Source organism: Phocoena sinus, chromosome 13 (assembly GCF_008692025.1).
Source record: "Phocoena sinus isolate mPhoSin1 chromosome 13, mPhoSin1.pri, whole genome shotgun sequence".
Classification (NCBI taxonomy): domain Eukaryota; kingdom Metazoa; phylum Chordata; class Mammalia; order Artiodactyla; family Phocoenidae; genus Phocoena; species Phocoena sinus.
The window spans coordinates 82,374,873-82,398,452 of NC_045775.1; the positions used below are offsets into that span (position 1 = coordinate 82,374,873).

The following is a 23,580-nucleotide window of genomic DNA, read 5'->3' on the forward strand; positions in this document are numbered from 1 at the left end:
AGATCTGTTCTTTTTCAAAATGATTTTGGCTCTTCTGGGACATTTACATTTATGTGTAAATTTTAAGATCAGCATCTCAATTTTGGCCAAAAAAAAAAATTCCTGGGATTTTGTTTGATTTATGTAGAATCTATAGATCAGTTTGGTAAAAATGACTATTTTAACAATATCAAGTTTTCTCGTCCATGAACATGATATTCAACTTCTTAGATCTTTCATTTCTCTCAGCAGTGTTTTGTAGTTTTCAGTGTATGAGCTTTTCATATATTTTTGATAAATTTATTCCTTAGTCTGTTCTTCTTGATTCTATAAATGGAATTCTTAAGTTTATTTTCAGACTGTTCATTATTAATACATGGAAATACAATTTTTTCTTTTTTGTATATTTAACTTGCATCATGACATCTTGCAAAACTTTTTAACTCTGGTCGTGTTTGTGTGCTTTCCTCAGGGTTTTCCACATATAGGGTTATATCATTTATGAAGAAAGACAATTCTACCCGTTCCTTTCCAATCTGGATGCCTTTATTTTTTTCTTGCCTGATTGCACTGGCTAGACCATCAAGTACAATGTTAAGTAGAAGTTGCAAGAGTATCTGGCCTTGTTTCTGATCTTAAGGGGAAATCATCCCATATTTCGCCATTAAGTGTCATGCTTGCTGTAGGCTTTTTACAGATGCTTTTCATCAAGTTGAGGAAGTCTCCTTCTATTCCTGGTTTGTTGAGCGTCTTTATCATGAAAGGCTGTTGGATTTTGTCAGATGCTCCTTCTTCATGCATTAAGATAATAATATGGTTTTATTCTTTACTATATTAATTTGGAGTATTTCATTAATTGTGGATGCATAATTATGGATGTTAAATTAGCTTTGCATTCCTTGGATGACTCCTACTTGGTCATTGTGTATAATTCTTCTCATATGTTGCTGGGTTTTTTGCTGATATTTTCTTAAGAGATTTTTGCATGTATATTCACGAGGAATATAGGACTGTAGTGTTCTTTTTCTGGTGATGTCTTTGCCTGTTTTGGTATTGGGGTAATACTTGGCCTTCCCTTTTCTAATATAAGTGACCTTCCTAGTAATTTCTGGTTTCCTAGGGTTCCTCTTTCTAATCCTTCAGCCAGAAATCCAGGGTTTTATGTCCCTAACTCAGTCGCGTGCTTCCATATATTGTGCTTGCCTTTGGGACCAAACAGAGGCTAGATACATAGAGAGAGAGAACAGTGGGGGTTCACCCACCCTGTTGGAGCAAGAAGATTCCACTCCTGCAGAGTTTTGGCTCCTCCAGGCTCGTATTGCCAACACTGCTGCCACTGCACAGAATTGCTTAGGGACTGAGATCTGAGTATGGAGGGAGAAAGGGGAGAAGGATTTCTGTATTCTCTCCAAGGGTTAGGAGTTCCTTTTCCCATTCCTTAAGCCAGAACTAGAGGGCTTCTTTTAAGAGCGCTCTCTGTCTGTACTCTGGAGCCCACTTCTGTGTTTTGGGCTGTCTTGAGGTCAGGCCAGGGAATACCAGAGGAAAACAATGGTAAACACCCTACCAATTTGGTGGTACTTTGAATTCTTGTCTTCTTTTCCAACCCATTTGCTACCAATTGCTTTTCAGAATTCTTAAATAGATTTTACCTAGAAACCCAAACACTATATTTCTGTTTTTTATTTTGTTTTCTAGTAATTCATTTTAAATTTATTTTACAAGATCGTTGGTCCTCACATTGATTGGAAATCAAAAATAATGACTTTTCTGGATGATGGAATGGAGGCTTTTGGGGGTTTTTTGGAGGAGCAGTGGAGATTGGGTCTCTCTACTAATGAGCAGTCATCAAGCATAGAAAATAGGACTTTAGATAGAATTGGACTTTACAGATCAAAAATGAAGCTGCCAGTTTCTTCCTGTAGTAGACACAACAGTCACATTCACTCCAAGCCTTGATTCATGTGGTAGCATTTGGAAATAACAGAGCAGTACTTTCCTTTGTTTTTTCTGAAATTGCCTGGGGGTGAAGTCTTCCCAGAGAGATTATAACTGAGCTGGGCTTTGAAGGGGTTATCTGGAACACGAAGGCCCTTGCTCATTTTTAAATATCTTTTTTTCTCTGTTCTTCAGATTGGATGATTTCTGTTCATTTGTCTTCAGGTCTCTTTCCTCCATCGTATCAATTCTGCTATTTAGCCCTTCCAGATATTGTTGGGGTTTTTTTTTACTTCTAAAATTTCCATTTTTTTTTTTTTTAATAGTTCCTTTTTCTCAGCTGAAAACAACTACCTTACTGTTCATTTCAAGAGTATTTACCTTTACCTCATGTACTATGGTTATAACTGCTGATTTGCATCTTAATCTGATTATTCCAACACTTGAGCCGTCTAAATACTGTGATCTGTTGATCTCCTTTTACCTTGAGAATTGGTCATGTTTGCTTTTGCTTCTTTTGTGTGTTGCATTTTGGATCGTGTATGCATATATTGAATATCATAGTTTAAAACTCCGGATCCTGTTTAAATTCTCCGGAAAAGGCTGCCTTTTTTTGTTTTGTTTTAACAAAGCTTGATTAGATTTAGACTGTAAATTCTGCCTCATTTTCTATGTGCAGTGTTTTCCATATCAGTTCAGTTTTAAAAGCCTGTTCCCGACAGCATAGAACAGAAGGTACTCCAGAGTGAGTATACAGTATATGCATGTCCTGTAATTCCTCAACAGTGTGATTCTAAGTAAAGAATCGCATGCTATCCTGTATCTGTGACTTTCACTGTCTGCACTTACTTTTTCTATCAACTATTAATGTTTTTTTTTTTTTTTTAGCAACAGAAAATTCAAGGAACTCCAACAAAGAAAAACAAATCCAAAAAATTGGATCCACTCAAAGGCCAGAAGGTTATTGCAAGATGCGATGAAAATGGCTTTTATTTTCCAGGTAGGTATTTTATTTTGTAAGATTCCTTTGTTACATAATATGATATTGGGAACCAGAAATTCTCAAACTATGCTTTCCCTAGCACACTGACACTTCATGAGCTATGCTGAGGTATTCCACTTCTAAAATGAAATGATGAAGTTTCTCCCCATATTTATGGGGAAGTAACAGCCAGAAAAACTTACTTTAATCTTTCTTATGTTTAGTAAAGTTTTCCTACATACCTACTATGTTCCACATATGTAATATCCCTAAGGTGCTGGTCTAGCGTAGTGAGCAACCAAATAAGTAAAACACGTAGTGTGTCAGACACAGGGCTGTGAAGGGAAATGAAGCCACGAAGAGGGTTGAGCGTGTCAAAGGTGAAGCTCGCGGTTCTAGATATGGTGGTCAAGGAAGAGCTTCCAGGGAAGGCAACATATTACTAAGGACTTTAAAAAGGAGCCATGAGATTATCTCAGGAAGAGTTCTAAACACAGGGAACAGCAGTACGAAGTCCTGAGGATGGAGTGCCCGTGACACCCTCGTCCTTGAAGGAAGAGGCCAGTGTGACTGGACCCGAGAGGTTTGCCCAAGACTTTCTGGGGCATGTGATCCTGAAGGAATCAGCCAGGTGAAGTTAAGCAAGAGCTTCATGAATAATGAAAATGATATGTGTGAAGATCTAGAGGTGAAGAAAAACATTTTATGCCTGGAGAAATAAAATAGATTATGGCTGGAACCTAGAATGCAAAGGAAGAGTAGAAAGTAAGAAAGCTCTTCGGAGAGGTACGTGTGTGGCTGTTCATAAGGGGTTATGTTAAGACGTTTGAACTTTATTGGGGAGTCACACTTAAAGCAGGAAGAAACACAATCACACTTGAAGGTTTAAGAAGATCCCTCCCAGTGCTGTGTGAAGAGTATATACGGAGTGGATTAGGATGTCACTCGGGTCCCTGGCGTGGGTCATAAGGTAAAGGATGGTACCTGTAGGAGATGGCGGTATGGACAGGAAGATAACGAGGTGTGTCTGGGACGTGATGAATTGTAGGTGCACCACAAGACACTAAAGTTGTCAGAGAAGCAATTGGAGGTAATGGGTCCAGAGTCTGGAGGAGGAAATCTGTCGGGAGATAGAGATTTTTGCCACGTCAGCACAAAAGTAGTCATTGAAATCATGGTAAAGGCCTATTGGGAAAGAGAGCTTAGAGAAAGAACCCTGAGGAAGAGCTGTCAAGCAGAAAGACTGTACCTCAAAATATAGCTGATCTTAACGTAGGCATTATCTGTCAATCACCAGTTAAGTAGTTCTTTATTAAACTTAATCTGCTTTTTAAGTGAGAAAAATACTTCATCTGGAGTTTGGGTTTCCAGCAGGCATATGTGTAGAACTTATAACTAGGACATTTTATTTGAAATTTGGTAAATGTGCTTTGAAGTTGACTGGTTGAGAGAAAAATGGATCCAGGCATTTGAGATGAGCTCCTAGGCTGAGGCATGAAACTCTTCTTTGCAAGAACAGGGCCTGAGAACCTCCTATTTCTCTGGGGCTTAGATTTGCTGAGAGGTGATCATAGGAGGCCACCCCTGCTTGCTTTTCTGAATCTGAGTCACGGAGCAGGACCCAAGGCTAATTTAGCAGTTGAATGAAAATGCTGAAAATGACAGGATTCCAAATGGCTGGACTAGGGCTTGAGATCAGTTTGCCGGCCAGGGTCCCAGAAAAAAATAATACTGCTCAAACTTTTCCCCCAACCATCCCTGCGTAATAAGGAAATGCAGAAGACCTACCGCTGCTGATCTGGGGGAGTAGAGGAAACAGGTAACACGTAGCCACATGCAATACCTAAGGCCATGCCAGCAATGATTATTGCCCTGGTTGTTTTTAAATATGCAGCTAGAAGCAGAGAGCACACAGTCCTCATAGCTCCATGAGATTTGGCCATTTGGGAATTTTTAATCTGTGGCTCAGATAAGTCACTTGAAAGGTAATAAATATTTGATGGGAATCCCCTGGCAGTCAGGTGGTAAGTGGTTAGGTCTCGGCACGTTCACTGCCAGGGCCCGGGTTCAGTCCAATCCCTGGTCAGGGAACTAAGATCCTGCAAGCCGCGTAGTGCGACCAGAAAAAAAAAAATAATAATAATAACATAATAAACACTTGAATTAGTCATATAATCAGTTATTTGATTAGTGCTAGTTAGTAAATATTGACTCAGCTGAATTAAATGATGACGCATCGGTTAAGGATGGACTTAGTTTCTGTTTCCCTCCCCAGTCAGCCCCCCTTTACACTCCCCTCCCCCCACAAAGTCAATGTATCTTTAACTGGGAACTTCAACTCTATTTTACCCCTCATAGAGTTATTTTTTCAAAAAAAAATAATTTTAAAACTTCCAGAAAATTTGCAAGAATAATAGAGAACTCCTGTATACTTTTATCCAGATTTACCAATTTTTAACATTTTTGTCACATTTATTTTACCAATCTATTAATAATTTATTTTTCCGTTCTCATCTCTCTCTGTCTCCTTCCTCTACCATAACACACACATTATTTTTTCCTGAACTATTTGAGATTAGGTAACGTCATGCCCCTTTGCCCCTTGATACATGTATTTCTCAGACAAGGGTATTAATATTACCACAGTCAAGTTATAAAATTCAGGAAAGTTAATATTATATAGTTTTATCTATATATTTCAATTGGGTTAATTGTCCAGAGAATAGCCCTTATAGCATTTTTTTCCCTCTAGTATAGGTCCCAATTCAGAATTGTTATTGCATTTAGTTATTTCTCTTTAGTCTTCTTTAATCTAGAATCATTCTCTAGCCTTTTCCATCATCTTTTATGATACTGACATTACTTAACAGTAAGACCAATTATGTTATGGAATGTCCCTCAATTTGGGTTAAATTAGATTCAGGTTAAAGTGTTTCGAGCCAAAATGTTATGTGATATCATTGATGCCACGTCCCCTCAGGCAGCCTATCCAAAGGTACATGATGTCCACGTGCCCTCATTAGTGCTGTTCATTTAGATTACCTGGTCACTGCAGGGTACTGTTTTCACCCCTTACAAAAGAAGGCCAAATAGAGTTTTGTGCATGATATTCACTGCTGACTCCTTTTCTGATAACTTTTGTTCAAAACCTCCTAAATGTTTTTAACGAAAAATAGCTTTAAAATGTATCTGAGCAGAAGGTGGCTTTGGAGCAACGGGATCAGAGCACTCCATTGCTCAAGCCCAGGTCTACAGGTGGAGCAGAGCTGACCCAATTGTTTGCCCCATCCTGGGAATCAGGGCAGGGATTTCCGTATGGCTACCTCTATGCAGGGGTCAGTGTGGATTCACTAGTTGAGGAAGGGTTGTGTTGTACAGAACAGAAGGGACAAGCTGGTAGCCTGGCTTATTAGGATGCCGAAAGGCAGGGAGGCAGACACACTTCAGAACCTTATTTTAAATCATTATTTGTAGGAATTGGGTCATCCTTCCCATTGTTCAGCAAGAAGCAGGATTCTATCTCAGGAAATTCAGTGATGAAAAGTCTGGGTTGCAAGATTTCTGCACTATGTCGTTGGAACAGGTTATAACGGAAGAAAAAGGTTGGGGCGGGGGAGGACTGAATACTTTCTCAGGGGTCATGATTTAGGATCAGACAATCCTAAGTTTTTATTTATTCGAAGTCTGCTTCTTGCCTCTACCATCCATGTGACTGGAATCACTGAAGTTCTCTGAGCCTGTTTCCTTATCTTGCCAAATGAGATTTAAAACAGTTAAACCCCCCCATAAGATCGTGGTGTAGATTAAATATGATAATGTACAGCATCTTGAAATTGGAAAGTGTTCATTACCTGTAGAGTATTTCTATTATCTCCTCTTGGGAGATATAAACAACTCACCTGGGGTCCTCACCTGGGGGTAGAGGGAGCTGCTTGCAGTTTAAAAACTTTAACAACAGCTTTAAAACTTTAAGAGCAATTTGAAAAGGCAAAAACCAGCACAGTGCGCTATAAAGGAAACCTCTGAGACTAAAGAAGAAGAGAATGTGATGACTAGATGTGTAGGCTGGCATTCAGTGGAGGGGGGCAGGTGGAGGGGACGCTTCTGGTGGAGCAGAACTGACGCCCTTTTCAGGAAATGGGATTCGAGCCGGGCTGCGAATATCGGAAGGTTCTTATAGCCAGCGGTTAAAAAAAAAAAATCCACTCTCCAGCCTGAGAAGTTCCTATTTGGAGCGAAGATTGAAAACCATTCCTGCTTTTTTCACCAAATGAACTCACGCATGCTGTCTGCCTAGACTGTTTCTTCACTCCCCTGACCTCTGGGCATAGGCAGTGTTTTTGCTGAGGGTCTCAACTAAGGTGTGTCCCCTTTTCCCCCACACCTGGGTATGGGAGAGCCCCCTGGCTGAGGTGGGGAGGCCCACTCGTACCCAGGAAGATGACTGAGTAGAGATGCTTCTTTCTGCCTGCCTGGTCCAACCTCCAGAGCCCAGTCCCTCTAACATGGTCCCAGGAGACGTTTCAGAGCAGGAACACCATCTCACCTCTCTGAGGCTGAGGGCAAAGAGAAACTGCAGTGTAAGGGCAGCCAAAAATCAGAAGCTGATCTTGAATCAGGGCCTAGAAATGATAGCAGCTCCTTAATGAGGTGGAGAAGGGGTAAGTGCAGAGGCTGAGCCATGACCGAACAGGCCAGCGGCTCTGGGTCCTCCCGCCTTGGAGGACAGCCAGGTGTCAACACCGTGAGGCTGGTTCTAGAGTTAGATTGGAAGAAACTACACTAATTTCTGGAGGCGAACAAAGGTCCACATCTGCAGAGATTGGAACATAAAAGAGCTGATAGTCTAAATTGCCCATCGACAGATGAATGGATAAAGAAGATGTGGTACATGTATACAATGGAATATTACTCAGCCATAAAAAGGAATGAAATTGGGTCATTTGTAGAGATGTGGATGGACCTAGAGACTGTCATACAGAGTGAAGTAGGTCAGAAAGAGAAAAACAAATATCGTATATTAATGCATATTTGTGGAACCTAGAAAAATGGCACAGATGAACCTGTCTGTGGGGCAAGAAATAGAGACACAGATGTAGAGAGCAAACGTATGGACACCAAGGGAGGAAGTGGCGGGGGGAGGTGGTGGTGGGATGAACTGGGAGATTGGGATTGACATGTATACACTAATATGTATAAAATGGATGACTAAGAAGAACGTGCTGTATAAAAAATAAAATAGAATACAAGACACTGAGCTATTTGCTTGTTATCAGAATAAAAGATGAGGAAAGAGATTAAAAAAAAAAAAAAAGAGCTGTAGTAACATACCAAAAGTCTAGGTCTAACGGTCTCGAGCAGGGTTGGCAGCCTTTTTCTGTAAAAGGCAAGCCGATACATGGCTTAGATGCCGCGGGCCATACAGTCACACAGCTACTCACCTGAGGCAGATACCTGAAAAACTGCATCCCAGGTTTAAGACTGGATTCTGCAAAGTCCCAAAGGCTAAGAATTTGAGGAGGGTCCCACTGGCCAACAAGGTCATCTTGGCAGCCCAGACCTTTACCCCTGCCTGGGGCAGGGCCAGGGTCGGGGTGGGTTGGGATGGGCTTGTGTGCTTGGGGATGCTAGGATTCTCCTCAACTCAGGGGGGTTCTTCGTTTTCATAATAGGAATTCTTTCTAAAAAATAGTGTTAATTTTCCTAATTAAAAGGGTAGAGTCAGTTTATGGTAGAAAATGTGTGAACCATGTGTAAAGAATGTTTCAGAAACCAAACCGAACTTTTATTCCAATAAGAAAACAGACAATATAAAGCTGGTTTTCATGTGTGTGTGGTGTTTTTTAAAAAAATAAGTTTTCCCTTTCTTTGGCCATTTAAAACAAGACACCTGGACTTGAGATGAAAATCAGCAGCTGTTTCTTTGCCACCTGAAAGCACATAGGACTTTGCGAACGCCGGTGTGTGAGCTGGGGCGAGGATGCCGGGCACTCACGCTGTGGGAGCCCAGTGGGGACAAGCACATTTCTGTCTCAAACTAGGGGGTCCAAGTGCAGCTGTTACTGCGGGGAAGTCAAAACGTCCCCCCAGTATTTATAATCCCTTTTAAATGGGAAAATATAATAAATTTCAACTAGGATAAATGACAAAATATGGGAACCTTAACACCAGTATTTTCCTTTCCTGTTACAATAATCTCTGCACGTAACTAAAAGACAAGAAAACTTGCTTCCTTTTTTCTTCCTTTTCTGATTGTACGTTTTAGGGACACTGTGGGGTGTGTAATATTAGATGAAAAGCTGAGGATGTAATTCATATTTCCTTTCACAATTTAACAATGATTTTCCTTTTTTACATTTTTATTGGAGTATAGTTGATTTACAATGTTGTGTTAGTTTCAGGTGTACAGCCAAGTGAATCAGTTATACATCCACTCTTTTTTAGATTCTGTTCCCATACAGGTCATTACAGAGTGTTGAGTAGTGTTCCCTGTGCTGGACAGTAGGTCCTTATTAGTTATCTATTTTATATATAGTAGTGTGTATACTAACAATGATTTTCTGTCTCCAAGTCTTATAGAAGGAAATATGACGAAAATAAATAAGGCAGTCCGATGTTAGGAAGTGTCCAGGGAAAGGGTATTTCTAGGAACAGTGTCCCCAGCAGGATGGCTGCTGGTAATGCTGGCCGAACAAGTTTCCGCGCCTTCTCTTGGCTTCCCGGCTCAGCTCTGCAGCAGAGTGCGGCACTGCACTCTGAGTTGCTCAACCCCAGCAGGCGTCATAGAGTATCCAGCGTTATCTGGTGGAGAAACCAAGGGGCACAGTGATGTAAGTAGGCAACGTGCCGTAACTTAGCTTGACCAACGGGATGGGGCGAGCCTAAGGGAATAGGCATTGCCTTTCTGTTTTATTTTAAATGTGATTCCTTACAGGGGTTGTGAAGAAGTGTGTGAGCCCCACCCACGCGCTCGTGGGCTTCAGGTATGGAGACACCAAGGTCGTGCCCATCTCGTTCATCACACCTGTGGGGGGCGCCATGCCCTGCCCACTGCTCCAGGTACCTGCTCCAGCCATCTGTTCCTGGGCCCCTTCTTTTTTTTTTTTTTTTTGTCGTATGCAGGCCTCTCACTGTTGTGGCCTCTCCCGTTGCGGAGCGCAGGCTCCGGACGCGCAGGCTCAGCGGCCACGGCTCACGGGCCCAGCCGCTCTGCGGCATGTGGGATCCTCCCGGGGCACAAACCCACGTCCCCTGCATCGGCAGGTGGACTCCCAACCACTGCGCCACCAGGGAAGCCCCCTGGGCCCCTTTTCACCGTTCCTAGAGCTCTGGATAACAGTGACTCCTCTTCCTATGACCCTTGCCTAGCAATTTCTTTGCTCCTGACCCTGATCTGCTAACGCCCTGTTAAGTAGCTCAGGACTGCACAGACCTGCTTGCATTGCCCCCAGGCTCTTGTTGCTTTACAGACGATGGATGGTCGTGGCCGGGAGTTGCTGTAACTGCTGGTGCTCTTGAAGCTTTCACTGCAGAAGATTATACTAAAACAGATTTAATAACAAAGGCAGAGGTAGCCCTTTCCTTGACGTTGTAGTCAGTTGATGCCAGACCTTGATGCCATAATGCAGTTACCTCTGAACATGCATTGCAGGGGTGAGCCGGGCTGATGTGTTCTCTTCTGCTTATAAATTCATCAGAGCTGTGCCGTGTCTGGCACATTCTCCTGTGCTATCCTCATCCCCACACCAAGGCGAGAGTGTAGAGAGAGAAACCCCCCCAAAGCTGCACTGCTGCTGTTTCTTGGATAGTGTGAGCCAGGAGGAAGAGTGCTGAGGAGTGCTCGTAGGATTCACATTGGTTGTCTGTTCCCACCTCCCCTGGGCAGACTCAGAGGGCACATCAGTGCACTTTCCCCCTGACCGTGAATCCTCTCCACCTGACAGGTGCCCCGCAGCTTTGTATGACCCTTCACGAGACTTTCTTTCTGCTGGAAGTTATCTCTTGGGACTTTTTCCCATGGACTCCAGGTGTGAGCTTTGGAACCACATTAAACAAATCTGCTCCTCTACCTCTGTCCCCGATAACCCTTCAGACACAAGAGGGCACCGTCTATTCTCTCCCTGACCCTCATGTGAAACATTACAGCTTCCTTCAACCAGTCTTTGTAAGATATGGTTTCCAGACCCCTCACCATCTTGCTGACTGTTCCTGAGACCCTTGTCAGGGGAAGCCCTGCTAAAATGCGGCTTCCCCAAACTGGTCACAAAATTCCAACTGTGGCCCAATGAGCCCAGGGAATTTTGGACCTAGCGACTCTTTCCAACTGAGGAAAAAAAAATATGTATTTGAATTCTAGCATCAGTACTTGCTAGTCATCTTGGGGTATTTTAGAACAAGCTTATATGAATATTGTCTCTAAGATGGATAAGCAAAATATTTGCCGTGAAAGATGTTCTCATCTACAGGTTGGAGATTATGTGTTTGCCAAAACTGTGATACCCCGAGGATTTGACTTCTATGTGCCCGCCATTGTCATAGCAGTTCCAAATCAAGATGCGGCTGAAGATAAAGTCTACACAGTTTTAAAATGTAACAACCGGAGAGTAAGTAGACTTTCACTTAGAAAAGAACATTCTCGCTAGGCAGAAAGTGGCTTCCTTTTACCCCTGCCTTTCTTGCAGGCAATGCCTGGCTCTCTCCTGGCACCGCCAGATGTCTCGAAAGAGCGATCTCCCTGGCTGTTTCTGTTCCCCCTGCACTCCACCCGCTGTGGTTAGAGTTCTGTCGGCTGTACAACACAAAATCCGCCTTTGCTAAGGTCGCCGTGGCCTCCTAACTCCTCTGTCAGATGGTCTTTGGGGCTCTCGTTCCACGTTTGGGGTCTGGGGAGGCTCGCTCCAATTCCGGCTTCGTCAAGGGCCTCCCCAGGTTCTTACAGCCCCACTCTCTCTCTCTCCTTGCTGCTACTGCTGCTGTTCCCTCTGTATTTTTCCTAAAAGTTTTAGAAAAAAAATCATTATCAGTTTACAAATCTGATGATGTCACTTGCCTACCTGATGTGCCCCCTGTCCCTCACCCCCCCACACACATGCGCACACACACACTTCTTGGCAACCTCAAGGAAAAGCCCAGCCCGACCCCCACCTGACCCCCTGCCTGCCCCGTGAGCTTGGCTACCAGCCCTATGGAAGGTTCACTGCTTCCTGAACACAGTGGGCTTTCCCAAGCCCCTGCGTTTTAACCCTTCCTGGACCACCCTCCCCATCTTCTTTCTGTCACCCGAAGACGCTGCCTGATCTCTGCTGAGGCCCTCAGGTTCCCCTGCACACTGTCCTGCCTTCCTTCCGCCCCGGCTCCCTCACCAATCTCCCAACTCCTTAAAGGCAGGGACCGGGTCCTATCCATCTTTGCATCCCTGGTACCGCTGCTGGTGAAGAGCAAGTTCTCACAATTGCTTTATGAGGTACTTGAATGAACGATGTTTTCTAATGGAAATAACATGTTCTGATGGCCCACTTAATACGCCTGGAAAATGGATTGGCAAGCGAAAAGCAGCAAACGAAAGAGTCGTGCTAACTTATTCAGCACTTACTATGTGGCACAGGTACTAACCCAGGTGCTTCACACGTAGTGAACAGCTGGCTGCTCAGAACACTGTGAGGTAGGTACTCTTATCCCCATTTTCAGATAAGGAACCTGACGCAGAGAGGTAAAGCCACACCCAGGGTGAGCGGCGTTACAGGCTTTGAACCCAGGCAGTCTGGTTCCGTGGCCTGCACTCTAAATGTCTATGCCCAACTGCCTAGTAAACAGAACAAAAATATCTAATCAGTTCTTTTTTTTTTTTAAACATCTTTATTGAAGTATAATTGCTTTACATTGTTGTGTTAGTTTCTGCTGTATAACAAAGTGAATCTCTAATCGGTTCTTGACTGTAGCATGGGGGATGTCCATAAGGGAAGGGGTCATGGTGAATGACTTTTAGGATGAAGGGATGAAATGTAGGATGGATGAGTGAAGGCCGTCAGAGCCAGTGGCCGCAGGAGCACTGTGTCCCATCCGACAGAGTAAGAGGGAGAAAGGGCATCTTCTCGTCAACCCAGGAAACACCGCGAGAGATAATGGACTTTCCCGGAGCTGTCTGGATGACACTGAAGGAGCCTGGAAGGGCAGCGGGTGGGAAGCATCTCTGCCAGGTGGCCCTGGTCTGGGGACATCTACCAGGCAAGAGAGGAGAAAGCAGATCGAGGGACGTTTGACGAGATGCCCGTGGGTGGGTCCCAGGTGTGGGGAGAGATGTAGCTGGTGACCCAGGAACCCTGAGGAAGAGCCTCAGAGCCCAGGAAGGACCTTGGAGGTTACCCCCCTTGGCAGTGGGGCCCTGGACTAGACGGCATGGTCTTGGGGGTGGACGCTGAGGACAGTTCTGATAGAAATTCTGGGAGACCCAGGGGCTGACAGTGGGACATACAGCATGGGGTGGTGGTGATAGTTTATAAGCCCAGGAAAGCGATGGCCAAGGCTGGACCTCAGCTAGAAAGGAAGGTGGTTATATGAAGGTGTGTGTCTGTGTGTGTTTGTGTGCGTGCGTGTACATCAGTGGATGCACGTGCACACACACACACACACACACACCCCTTGACAAATGGTGTACTTGACAAACGATCCAGGATGTGGAGAAATGACAGGAAGGACTCAGTGATGACTTTTATTCAGCGTAAACTTATCGAGCTAGACTCTGCATTTCCGCTGCCCTCTTAAGTATCACCGGAGCAGGATAATGGCTGGTAGCTATTACAGTGGGTTGAGCTAGATTAAAATTACATCTGAATTGTGGACATTTCTGATTTAAATTGAATGAACTCTTTTGGTATTATTACAGGAATTTTGCCCTCGGAGTGCACTTATTAAGATCAGCCAAAACAAATATGCCCTCTCTTGCGCTCATATTAAGTCACCCCCAATTCAGGAGGATTCAAAAGTGTAAGTGGACCCAACTTTCTACTTTCTGAATTTTATTTATATCTTGGCACTTTTAATCTGTTTCTGAGTTGAGATCCACGATCTCTACATACCTGGGGAGAAAAGCAGAGGTGGAGGACTTCCTACCAAAGTGCAAGTCTATGATGATTCTTCCTTCAACGTCACAGCTTTTACCTGCTGGTTATTTGTCTATCTTGTTCTAATCTCAAATTCAACATTATGTATTTTACTGACCCTTCAGTAAAGCTTCCAATCCTGTCGTGACCCTGAAGGAGTGGTTTTCCTCTTATTTGTAAGGATTCAGGCTCTTCTGAGGAAGCCTTACTGTAAAGCACAGGTTAGACTAAGTTGCACTTGGGACTAATCACCCATCACCTCTCCCTGTTGGGGTTGAGAGAGAGGTGCTGGCCCTGGCTTGCCTGTGCCCAGGTGAATTTGGGTGGGTGGGTGGGTGGTGGTTTCCAGGGGCGACAGTGGGGTAAACACATTTTCATCTGAGGCAGCAGGATGGCTAACAGCTGGAAAGGTGGATTAAAGCAAAATCAGTAAGAAAAAGCTGAGGCCTGAAGAGCAGGCAAGACCAAGTCCATGGGGCCAACGAGGGGCATCAGTTGGAGTCAGAGCCCTGACCTTGGAGGTGAAGGTGGATTTTGAGCACGGGTTGAGCCGTCTTTGGGTGCCAACCTTCAATCTCCCAGTGGCCTCACCTTGTGCTTCATAAACAGAAACCACCAGACATTCTCTTCCTGTGCTGCTTGCCTCACCTCTGGGCTTGTGGAAGCCTGGATCTCTCCCCCTGATGTCAGAGTCCCTCCTCATCCAATGCTGCTCCGTCTAGCAGGCCTGTCCCCCCCTGCCCAGGTCCTTGCTCTGTGATTTACCCCTGGACTCTCCTCCCCTCTCTCCTTAGCTCCTCTCCACCTATTCCTTCACCTCTGCAAAACCCCGAAATTGCCTCTTCTGTTTGCACACACACATGCACGTGTGCACACACGATCCTAAATAACTACACCTCCTTGCCTGCTGCAGTGTGACCCAGCACCCTCCTCTCCCTTCGCCACCCAGATCTGAAACCGCACAACTCAGACTGGGACTTGAACCCACGGGCTGGGACTCGAATCCAGCCAAAATCCAGATTGGGAGTTGAACCCACTGTATTTTAACTGAGATCACACACCTGGTCTCACACACCTGGAAGCTCAGGTTCTTTATGTCGCATCACAGAAAGAATTCAGTGAAGAGACAAAGTGATAGGTAAGAAGTGGATTTAGTTAGAGATATACACATGCCGTAAACAGTTTGCGAATATTTCTCAGCTCGGCTGCACAAGTGCTCTCATTTCCTGAGGCCTCCTCCTGCCCTGAGGTCCCGCCATCTCCCCTAAGTGCCGAGCAGGGGAATCTTCCTCACGTGTAAATCTGCTCTTGCCCCTCCCCCACGAACCCCCCCCCCCCCGCCCCCGCCATCCCTCTTCTTATCCTAGCTTAGCCTTTTGTTGCCCTGAACCAGGCCTGCCTAGCTGGCCTTACTTCTCCCCTAGCCACTCCCCAACAAACCTCCCAAAAGCCCCTCTGCACACTAACCATACTGAATTTGTAAACTAACCATTAAAAAACTTGCAGTTTTTGCCCATGCTGCGCTTTCTCAAGGCTCTGTGCCTTTGCAGAGACTAAGTATCTCCTCCCTGGAATGCTGTTCTTGCCCTTGGCCCCCTGGGGAACTCCAACATTGAAGGCAAGCCCTGTGTTCCAGGACTCCAGCCCTACGTGGTGACGCGATTCCACTGCGTCCTGTAGACGTTTTCATTATAGGAATTTTACCTTGTGTTGGGCCATGTACTTTCAGGACCATCACCCCTACTAGGCGTCAGTCCTTGAAAGCGGGGGCAAGGTTCTTTCTGCTTCTAAATCCTGGTTGGCAGGGTCCGGCCCACAGGATGTACCCAAGGACTCTTTGATGAATGAACCAATGAACACACAAATACTAGGGGACGCCCAGCAAGGCTCCTTGAGGGGCATGTAGTTCCACAGAGAAGCTTCCGTTAGGTATGATTGTTGAAAATATATTCTGCACTCCTTCAGTCTTTTTCTAGATGAATATATCATTTTAAATAAGAGCACTTTTGTTGTCTCAAAATCCTACTCAAGCAATATGATATCCAAATTACAGTACATTATATGGGACTGTGGATACACGTGTCTAGGTACCATCTTCACTAAACTCAGTATTATCAATCACTATTTTAGAATTAAAATTCACTTCTTTCTGTGTTGAGAAAAACCTTTCATTATTTTCTGCCTTAGTACTACCCCAGGCCTTATTTAAAGCTCTGCTGCTAGTTGCCTACCCCAGCTCCCGGGGCTTTACACAGCGGAAGCGTTCATTGACCCCCTTGTCTCCCATTGTAATTTCCACTGTTGTGTTGCTCTAGCTGCCCCTCCGCTAGAAAGAGACTGCATTTAATTCTCCTAAGCAGAGGTCACATCCAGCCCGCTACGTTCAGAGGTTAATCTGTCTCTGTTTCCATAATCAGGGCTGGTAGATGTGAGCACACAGGATAAAGGCGTAGGTCTTATTTTGTATCTACACTGGGATTTCCTTCTGGTAGGTCCTTTCTCATCAGAAACTCTTTCTCGCTTCCTTTCTAAATGTGCCACCTCCCTTTGGTTGTTCTTTAGTAAATCTTCACACTCTTACCCCAGATGAGACCATTTAAAAAAAAAAAATCGTGGTGCTTTCTTCATGGGCTAATTAAAGAAATGTACTGTAGGTTACAACTTCAACGGGACATCATATGGCTAAATTTAATTTTAAAATACTGAATCCACTATAACCATCCATTGGGGGTTGGTAAGACAAGGGGTATATGGTCCCAAACAGCTGTGGACCAGGATGCCAGACATCCAGCTCTCCACCCTCTGCCCCTCCTCTTTTTCTTCCTTCTTGGGGTCTTCAGTTTGGGGTCACTGAGAGTATTTTCTGCAAGCCCCTTCTCTGGTTCCTAACAAGGCTGGTACACAGTGAAAGGCAGGAAGAAAAGTATTTGGAAGGTAAAGGGTTCAAAATTGATTGAATATGGCCACAGCTGATACAAATTTTCATTTTCAATTCAAAATTCGACACAAATGATTCTTTTTTTTTTTTTTATGGTACGCAGGCCTCTCACTGTTGTGGCCTCTCCCGTTGCGGAGCACAGGCTCCAGACGCTCAGGCTCAGTGGCCATGGCTCACGGGCCCAGCCGCCCCACGGCATGTGGGATCCTCCCGGACCGGGGCACGAACCCGTGTCCCCTGCATCGGCAGGCGGACTCTCAACCACTGCGCCACCAGGGAAGCCCGACAAAAATGATTCTTGAAGACTTATAGCAAGGTTGTCTTGCAAAATATGTTACCCATTTTGCTAAATTCCAAATAACTAGTCCTTAAAGGAGAGAGTTTTAGTATTACCATGTTTGTGATATGAAGTCAGGTGGGGCTCTTCCAATTTTCTCGTTCCTTTGAAACCTGATGATTGCATTCTCTGGCAGCACCACTGAGAGAGGTGTGTCTGGTGGAGGGAAATGATTGCTCTTGCCTTGCCTTGCCTTCAGTAAAGTCCCTGAGCTTTTTCTGCATTTCGTGCCATCAGAGATGTCTGTTCTGAGTGAAAATAGTCCCTAACCTGTCAGTAACTTTCTCCATTTAGAGAACACACGTGTAATTTCTCCTAACTCCAAAAGGAAGGAAGCCAGAAGGAATTTTCCTTCATTTTGGCATCCTCCCTCCTTGCCAGGCCGGAGGTTCACAGCACGAGGTCTTCCCTGACTACCTCCCCGGGGTCCTGTTCACATCAGAAGGCTGCGGCCTCCGGCTCCTTCAGGGAAAGCGTGTTTGCTGGGCTTAATGCCCTGACTTCCGGTTTTCTCCATTGAAGGGAAGTGCCTCTAGCAGGTGTTGCTCAACCACCCACAGGTGGGGACCACGTGCTCCTCTGGGCAGGGCGCCTTTGGTGCCATGTAACTGGCAGGAAACCCCTCCCAGCCGAGCTGGAATCCATCCTCCCTTCCTTGTTGATAGAGCAAGGCTTGGGCAAATTGCCTCCAAGTTTCCTCTTTGAGAAGATTCACCACAGAGGGAGTTTGATTTCTTGAAATAACGAGCAACATTCTAAATGGGATCACCGGAGAACCAGGTTGGACTCATCATTTTCTCTGTGCTCCGGAAAAATCACTGGGCGTCTGAAGGAGGTTGTTGGGCAGTGAGATTCTCCGCTAGAAAGAGACTGCAGACAAGAGTGTTCTTCCCTTGGTGCACAATTATAACCGTGTGGTCTTGGGGACGTGGCTGGGTAGGAGAATCCCCTCCCAGCGTTCTGACGTGGTTTGTCTGGGTCTGCAGCCAGCTCTTAATTCCTATTACACAAAATATTAGCCTCTCGTTACCTTTCTTTGAGCAGTTTAGCAATTTTCCATCAAGCTATTCGGATTTAGGACTGTGCCCCCAAAGGAAATGATAATTCCCATATTGTTGAACCCTCCTCCCCTTATCCATGTAGCATGGCCTCACATTGCCTTCCTGACAGCAGGGATATTAAGTCATCGATTAAAACTTCAAGATTCAGTGCTGCCTCTGAGATGAATCACTCCTATCCTCTCACCCGGTCACTACTGACTATTTTTCCCTTAGAAGGAGCTGTGCCTCTGGAAATCATTAAGCCTGTGTATGTCGTCAGCTCCCTCGGTCCCTTCTGGTCAGATCAGGAGCCCCATTTCCTAAGGCCTGGAAAACAAGCAGTTCCGCCATAACCCTGTCTGTGAGTGTCCTACCTTATCCAGAGGGACAGGTGCCATTGCCTGTCCTCAGAAGGCGTGCTTGTACTTGGGACAAGAGCACAGACAGTCATGGTGATTCGTTACCCCTGAGGGCCAGTGAGAGCAATCTGGATAGCAAAAACTGCCTTTTCTTCTCAGTCTCTCCTTTTTGTGCCCCTTCCGTTGTTAAAACTCAGGGGCCTCCTGGCCCTCATCAAATGTGTATCCGGTACCTACGCCAGACGTCCTCCTGTTCTTTATGTTCTAAGATGGCCTTGCCAACAGAGACACACTTAGGGCAGAATAGACATGAGGCCTCAGGGAGCCAGCAAGAATACGGGCAAACTGACGATGCCCAGGTCAGGTGAATGCGGTGGATTTTGACCCAAGGAGAGCATGGACAGGATGCTCAGAACTCTTCCCTGTAGCGGAACGAGCTGCTCTGAAGAGCCAGTGAAGGAAGGCACAGTGCCTGGCTCCTCCACGATCCCCTGCAGCGTTGACCAGCTCTGTAGCCTAAAATAATTAATAGGGCACTAAATCGAATTCAGTTTGGGCATGAAATAGGGCAAAAGAAAGCCACTTAGCAGGGCCCTTCCGGGTGTGCTGGTGGAGAATGTCCACTGGCTGAAGTCGGGAGCACGGCCGCCCTTCCCCTTCCCACAGAGCAGAGTGAGGGTGCGTGGGGGGCCGGGGGGCGTGGATAAGAGCTTTCACATCAGATTCACACCTACCCTGCTCCCCCATCCTATAAGGGGACATTTCCTTGTGGAATACCTTGAACTTGGTCTACATCAGTCATTCTGGAGAATATAATAGGGTAGCCTAGCAGCATCTACTTGGTTGATGTAAAGGCTTTTCCTTGATCAAAATCCCGGCCCATTTTTATTCGAATCATGCTAACTTATACTGTTTTATTCTTATTCAAAAAGTAATGCATAGTTAATATAATTTAGGAATTAAAAGCAAAAAACAAAAGGAATATAAAAACCATCCGTAGTTCCACATTTCAAGAGTAATCGCCATTTGCATTTTGCTGTATTTCCTTCTAGAGTGTTTTCTCTGCTATTTTGCTTCTCTTTCCTCAAAATAGAAACCTTTGTTTCTCTTAATCATTTATGACAGTTGAAAAAAGACTTCTTAATGTGGAGAAAGTGGCAATTCTCCTGGAATCCATTTCTCTGAGGCAACTGTTAAGAGATGGATGTGAAGGTTTCCAATCATCCCCCATATTCACAATCTTAATAACAGAAATGAACATGTAACATACATTCTGTTCTGCACCATTTTTTCTACTTAATATGTTACTTGCATCTTTACAAGACAAGGGCACTTCTTGTTTCATTATTGCCTGCCTCAAATCTAGTTGTCCAGGTGGTCCACCGCTTATGTGACCAACCCCCTACTGAGGGAGGGCTGGACACACGTTGCTTCTTGGTCTTTCATGCTCTTCTTCCTGGGTTCCTTCCAAGATCATCTCCTAGTGTCCTTCAGGTGGGCAGGTAGGCCTCTCCTCTGCCTTACTCTTTGGGTGCCTTTAGTACACCCGGAAAACTCTCTTCTTCGCATTCCTTCCTTGCGGCTCTTCTGTCAGACAGCTGATAGGTTATAGACTGGACTGCGGCCAACTCTAATATATGGGAAACAGAGAAAACCTCTGAAAGGAAATAGTATGTACCAACTTAGTCTCCTCTGGAGCAGCGTAGTGATTTGCGGGAGAATTGATGGTAGTGGGGTGGATAAGATTTTAGATTTCAAAGAACAGGGCTGGTGATGACAGTCTTGCGGCGTGATTTCGAGTCTCTGAGAACCTGGCCTCACAGAACTTACCCATCCACACAGGCGCTGGCCTTATATTTAAAGATAATCTTGTTGGTGGCCTCCTGGGAAGCCTTTTTCCAATGCTACTGCTATTGCTAAGGCCACCTGTTTTATTGTAGTAAAATATACATAACATAAAATTGACCATTTTAACCATTTTTAAGCGTGCAGTTCAGTGGCATTAAGTACGTTCACATGGTTGTGCAACCATCCCCACCATTCATCTCCAGAGCTTTTTCTCAATTTCTCAAATTGAAACTCTGCACCCATGAACACGGACTCCCCACTCCCTCTTCCCCTCAGCCTTTGGCAACCACCGTTTTGTGTCCTACCTCTGTGATCTTGACGACTCCGGGTACTACCTCATCTACGCGGAGTCACAGTGTTTGCCATTTTGTGACTGGCGTATTTCACTCAGCTTAACGTTCGTCCACGTCACAGCAAATGCCAGAATTTCCTCCCTGTTTAAGGCTAAACGATATTCCATTGCGTGTATATATCCTATTTTGTTTGTTCACTTATCCGTCAATGAACACTTGGGCTTCTTTTACCTTTTGGCTATTATGAATAGTGCTGCTATGAACATCAGTGTGCAGATATCTGTATCTGGGTCCCTGCTTTCATTCTTGTGGAGTACATACCCATAAGTGGAATTTCTGGATTATATAATTCTATTTTTAGTATTTTGAGGAACTGCCACACTGTTTCCCACAGCAGCTGTACCACTTCACATTCCCATCAGTGCACAAGGATTCCAGTTTCTCTACATCCTTGCCAACACTTGTTACTTCTTGATTTTTTTTTTTCTTCTTTTTTTGGCAATGGCTATCCTAATGCGTGTGAACTGGTCAGGCCAATTTTTTAATGTCTCTTGGAAATCACCTCCTGAGTCCTTGAGCCAATCTTTGAAAAGTATCACATGTGGTGAATCTTGATCCTTTGAAGAGGAATTTGATTGATGAGATTTTCTATTTAAAAGTAACTAAAAATCTTTTTCCACTCTACTAATTTTTTTCTTGACAATTTCCAAAAGGATCTGAAGCAGCCATGGCAAAGTTACTCAGAGTGAAAGATGGGTGATCAAGGTGGCAGGTACTGATTATGGGAACAAAATAAGGTTGAAAAGCTGGTGTCCTTACTTTACCCTAAAGGCCCTGAAAAAGGCAAGTTCCCGAAATGGTATGCCATGATGGCCTGGCTGAGATGGGGTCGTGGTGTTCCCAAGATGCCTTCTTTGAAGGATGACACTTCTAGATAAATAAACTGCCCGATATATTTTCCTTTATTTTTTTATACCCTTTGACCAACATCTCCCCATTTCTCCCACCTCCCCAGCCCCTGGCAACCATCATGCTATTCTCTGTTTCTGTGAGTTTGGCTCTTTTTAGATTCACATATGAGTGAGATCATACAGTATTTGTCTTTCTCTGTCTGACGTATTTCAGTTAGCATAATGCCCTCAAGGTCCATCCATGTTGTCACAAATGGCAAATTTCCTTCTTTCTTATGGCTAAATAATATTCCATGTATATCACATTTTCTTTGTCCATTCATCCATCAATGGACACTTAGGTTGTTACCATGTCTTGACTATTGTCAATAATGCTGCAATGAACATGAGAGTGGAGATATCTCTTCAAGATACTGATTTCATTTCCTTTGGGTATATACCCAGAAGTTGAATTGCTGGATCACATGGTAGTTCTACTTTTAATTTTTTGGGGAATCTCCATACTGTTTTCCATAGTGGCGGTACCAGCTTACATTCCCACCAGCAGTGCATGAGGGTTCCCTTTTATCCACATCCTCACCACACTTGTTATCTCTTGGCTTGAACATTTCTGTAGACACAGCAGCCATCAAGACCAGGATAACCCTGATCTACCTCTCTCACTCTCTTTCTCTCTCTCTAGGGAAGACGTGGAGATAAAGAACTCTACTCTCCTAATATGGCCAATCAAAGAAGTTAACACTGGGGATTTACAAGCACTAAGACAGGAGAACCCTAGAAGGAAGAAAAAGAAAGCCACCAAGAGGCTACCTCTCCAGGAGGTGGTCTCCTCGGACTCAGATGACTCTTCCCATGGAAACAGGTCCCGAGAGTCCTACCCCAAAACACACCCCAAGCCCAGGCTGGGAGAGGGACAACATCATTTCTTTCAGGAACACCCTGAAATGTCTCTCAAGGATAGTGCATGTAAGATCACTCCCCAGTTTCCGGGCCAGTTTAGGCGCCAGGACAGCAAAAACTCTTAACACCCTTAAGCAATGCTGACATCCACTTCCCCAGAGAAGGTCCTCGGTGTGGGGTCTAGGAGTCAACCAGCCACGTCATTGCTGCCACACCTCCACCTCGAGCAGCCCTGCCCTGCCCTGCCCTTATAAAGCCACCCACAGCAGCAAAGCGCTGAGGGGCATCTCTGAGAAACGTGAAAGCAGTCTAGTGGCAACCATGTTTAAGAGAACCAGTGTTCCTCCTGGGCTGCCCTCAGCCACCAGACATTGTGGAACTAGCCCCTCTGCTGAGGTAAGGCCATGCTTCATTCTACCTCTGCCTTCCCCGGTTGTAACAAAGGTAGACTTCCCTGCCATCCTCCACCTGGATCTGTTTGAGCTTATTGGTTCTGGCTTTCCTGGACCATTCTTTATCCTATTATTTTCCCTGCCCCCACAAAACTGACTGAATACCATCTTCTGGTAGACTCCCCACACCCAGAAATTTAATCTGATAGATTACCATCATAGGATTTTCAAATTTTTTGAAATTTGTAGTTCTAATCTTGAAATTATGTAGTTCTAATCCAAGCCTACAGTCTTGTTTTAAATTGATTATCTCATCAGAATTAGAGATTTTTTTTTTTTATAGATTTTTTTTTTTTAATAGATTTTTTTTTTTTTTTTTTTTTTTTTTAGATGTTGGGGGTAGGAGTTTATTAATTAATTTATTTTTGCTGGGTTGGGTCTTCGTTTCTGTGCGAGGGCTTTCTTTAGTCGTGGCAAGCGGGGGGCCACTCTTCATCACGGTGCGCAGGCCTCTCACTATCGCGGCCTTTCTCGCTGCGGAGCACAGGCTCCAGACGCGCAGGC

At 44.7% G+C, this 23,580-nt stretch overlaps 1 protein-coding gene across 1 annotated transcript in view; it reads left to right on the forward strand.

The window, feature by feature from the left end:
- The window catches only part of VWA3B (von Willebrand factor A domain containing 3B), a 210,008-nt gene extending 186,702 nt beyond the window's left edge, over positions 1-23,306 (forward strand). The window contains exons 25-30 of the mRNA XM_032652777.1: positions 2,806-2,917; positions 9,834-9,958; positions 11,365-11,502; positions 13,782-13,882; positions 22,407-22,625; positions 22,760-23,306. Coding sequence (XP_032508668.1) covers positions 2,806-2,917; positions 9,834-9,958; positions 11,365-11,502; positions 13,782-13,882; positions 22,407-22,625; positions 22,760-22,808 — 744 coding nt within the window. The 3' untranslated portion in view covers positions 22,809-23,306. The remainder of the gene's footprint in view (positions 1-2,805; positions 2,918-9,833; positions 9,959-11,364; positions 11,503-13,781; positions 13,883-22,406; positions 22,626-22,759) is intronic.
- The last annotated feature ends 274 nt before the right edge of the window (positions 23,307-23,580 follow it).